A 2,500-nucleotide genomic window follows, 5' to 3' on the forward strand; every position below is an offset into this window, starting at 1 on the left:
CAATGTCGTGTGTAACTGTGTTGACTTTGTACATATTTTACGACACTTAGTCTTCAATTTGTATGTTTTATTGTAAAGCGCGGTGAGCGCCATCTGAGATGGGGTACTGTGCTATATTAGCCTGTATTTTATCATTATTATTATTAAAGGTAAGCATTTGGATAAGTGCATGAGAACACAGGCATGCGAGCACACAGAAATGCAAAATACGTTGCCAAATAACAGACAAATGAACAAAAAGCGAAAGAAAAGAAAAAAAACCTCACCCAGCATGAGAATCTTCACTGTTTTCGCCTCCTTCGCTCTGTCTTGGGCGATCGTATCGTCAATCGACCTTGACCTCCGCCGTGCTTCCTGTTCCTGTATTGCGACGCTGGCGCTAGCACCCATTGTGAGTACTGTCCTTTGGCTGTTCCCGTTCTCCAAAAGAAGAAACTCTCCCCCTCCTTTCTCCTTTTTTATTATCGTTTTCTTCTTCTTTATCTCTGTATATATTTATGTATTGATATGTTCATTTATTTAGTTTGGTACGCAGCACTGAAATTATTACTTTTGGGGGCTGCTAGGACTCACAGATAATGAACTCAGACTCTGCAGCTTATTCTCTGGAATGTTCTTTTTTGTTTTCTTAACTGTTAGTTGTTAGTTATTTGTTAGTTATTCAACCATGCCAGATATGCACTGTCCCCTCTTGAAAGTGTGGTCAGGGTGTCCAGGTTTTTAAAACTTTCTTTTTTTATTTCCAGGAACTTTGGCAAGGAGCAAATATCTTGTTTCAATGTGAGTCTTTTTCTTTCTGGGTATTTTCTTTCATCTTATTTATTCTTTCTTTCCTCCTCCTCTGTTCGTGCCTTTATTTCAATTTATTCTTTTTTTTTCTATCTTTTATTTACCCTTTTGTCGTTACGTTTTCTTTCTCGGTTTCCTTTTTCCCGATCCACAACTTTCCTTCCTTCCTTTTCCTGGTTACTTTGCTTTCTGTTTCTTTCCTTTTTAGTTCATTTTAGTTTGACCGTTCTCTATTTCATTCGAGTGTCCTCTTTGTCTGGTACTGTACGATGTTAACAGGTTTCCCTTGGAGATACACCGCGAACTAACACCTGCACACTCTGCTCACCAATGTCCACTAGTTCTGCACAGATATCGTGCGCGTGGGCTCACAATTCGTTCTTGCAGGGAATCAGAAAGTGGGGTGATCTCCACACATACAACGTGAGTCACACGCGATCCTCAGCTTCAGCCCTGATGGAAGTAGAGGGCTTTCACTCAGCACAAAAGGTGCAGTCCTCCCCGACTGCTGGATGATGCGATCCCCGTGGTCACTGACACGTCAGGCAGGTCATCTGACCCAAAGTGACGTCACCCCGCTCCTCTCTGGTGCACGTGGCTCTTGCGTCAGTCCGGCAGAGCGTTGCTGCAAGAAAGAGAAAGAAAGACATGGACTGAAGCAACGGGCTGGTGGTGTGAGTGATGATTGAGGGGGTGCCGGGGTGAGTGGGGGGGAGGGAGAGGGATAATAAGGAGTGCAGCGCCGCTGACAGACACCGCAGTCACCACAGACAATCAAACAATCAATGTCAAGGAGTAATTGAATGGTTTGAAAGACGACTATCACCAAGCAAAACAAACAGACACACAATTTCAGTTTCAGTTTCGAGAAGATGTCAGAGTGTGCGGGCACATCCATATGAGTTGCACCACATTTGCTGTTAAAAAAAAAGTAGTCCGTGCCTGACCATCGCATACACCCAACACACTGATCAGGCGTTGAAACAAACAAACAAGACCTCTCGTACCAGTCACTCGCTTTCGGAAATACTAGTAAAAGCAACAGCAGCAGAAGAAGGAGGAGGAGGAGGAGGGAAGAAGTAGAAGACGAAGAAGAAGAAAAGGAAGGAGAAGGAGGAAGAGAGGGAGGGGAAGAAGAAGAAGGAAGAGGAGGAGGAGGAGAAGAAGTAGGAGGAGGAGGAGGAGGAACAACTGAATAACGCATTTAACACTGGTGCCGAAAGGGCAAGGGAAAAGAAGCAAAAACACCCCCCCCCCCCCCAGCCTCCGCCAACCCTCCAAAAATAACCAACAACCACCCCCCTCCCCCAGCCAACCCTCCAAAAATAACCAACCACCACCCCCCTCCCCCAGCCAACCCTCCAAAAATAACCAACAACCACCCCCCTTCCCCCCAGCCTCCGCCAACCCTCCAAAAATAACCAACCACCAGCCCCCCTCCCCCCAGCCTCCGCCAACCCTCCAAAAATAACCAACAACCACCCCCCTCCCCCAGCCAACCCTCCAAAAATAACCAACAACCACCCACCCACCCTCCCCCAGCCAACCCTCCAAAAATAACCAACAACCACCCCCCTCCCCCAGCCAACCCTCCAAAAATAACCAACAACCACCCCCCTCCCCCCAGCCTCCGCCAACCCTCCAAAAATAACCAACCACCACCCCCCTCCCCCCAGCCTCCGCCAACCCTCCAAAAATAACCAACAACAAC

At 47.0% G+C, this 2,500-nt stretch overlaps 1 protein-coding gene across 1 annotated transcript in view; it reads right to left on the bottom strand.

The window, feature by feature from the left end:
• LOC143289492 (G protein alpha i subunit-like) overlaps nt 1-2,500 on the bottom strand; it is a 109,778-nt gene that overhangs the window by 55,404 nt on the left and 51,874 nt on the right. The window contains exon 2 of the mRNA XM_076598477.1: nt 267-1,414. Coding sequence (XP_076454592.1) covers nt 267-390 — 124 coding nt within the window. The 5' untranslated portion in view covers nt 391-1,414. The remainder of the gene's footprint in view (nt 1-266; nt 1,415-2,500) is intronic.

This window comes from Babylonia areolata, chromosome 14 (genome assembly GCF_041734735.1).
Source record: "Babylonia areolata isolate BAREFJ2019XMU chromosome 14, ASM4173473v1, whole genome shotgun sequence".
NCBI lineage: Eukaryota > Metazoa > Mollusca > Gastropoda > Neogastropoda > Buccinidae > Babylonia > Babylonia areolata.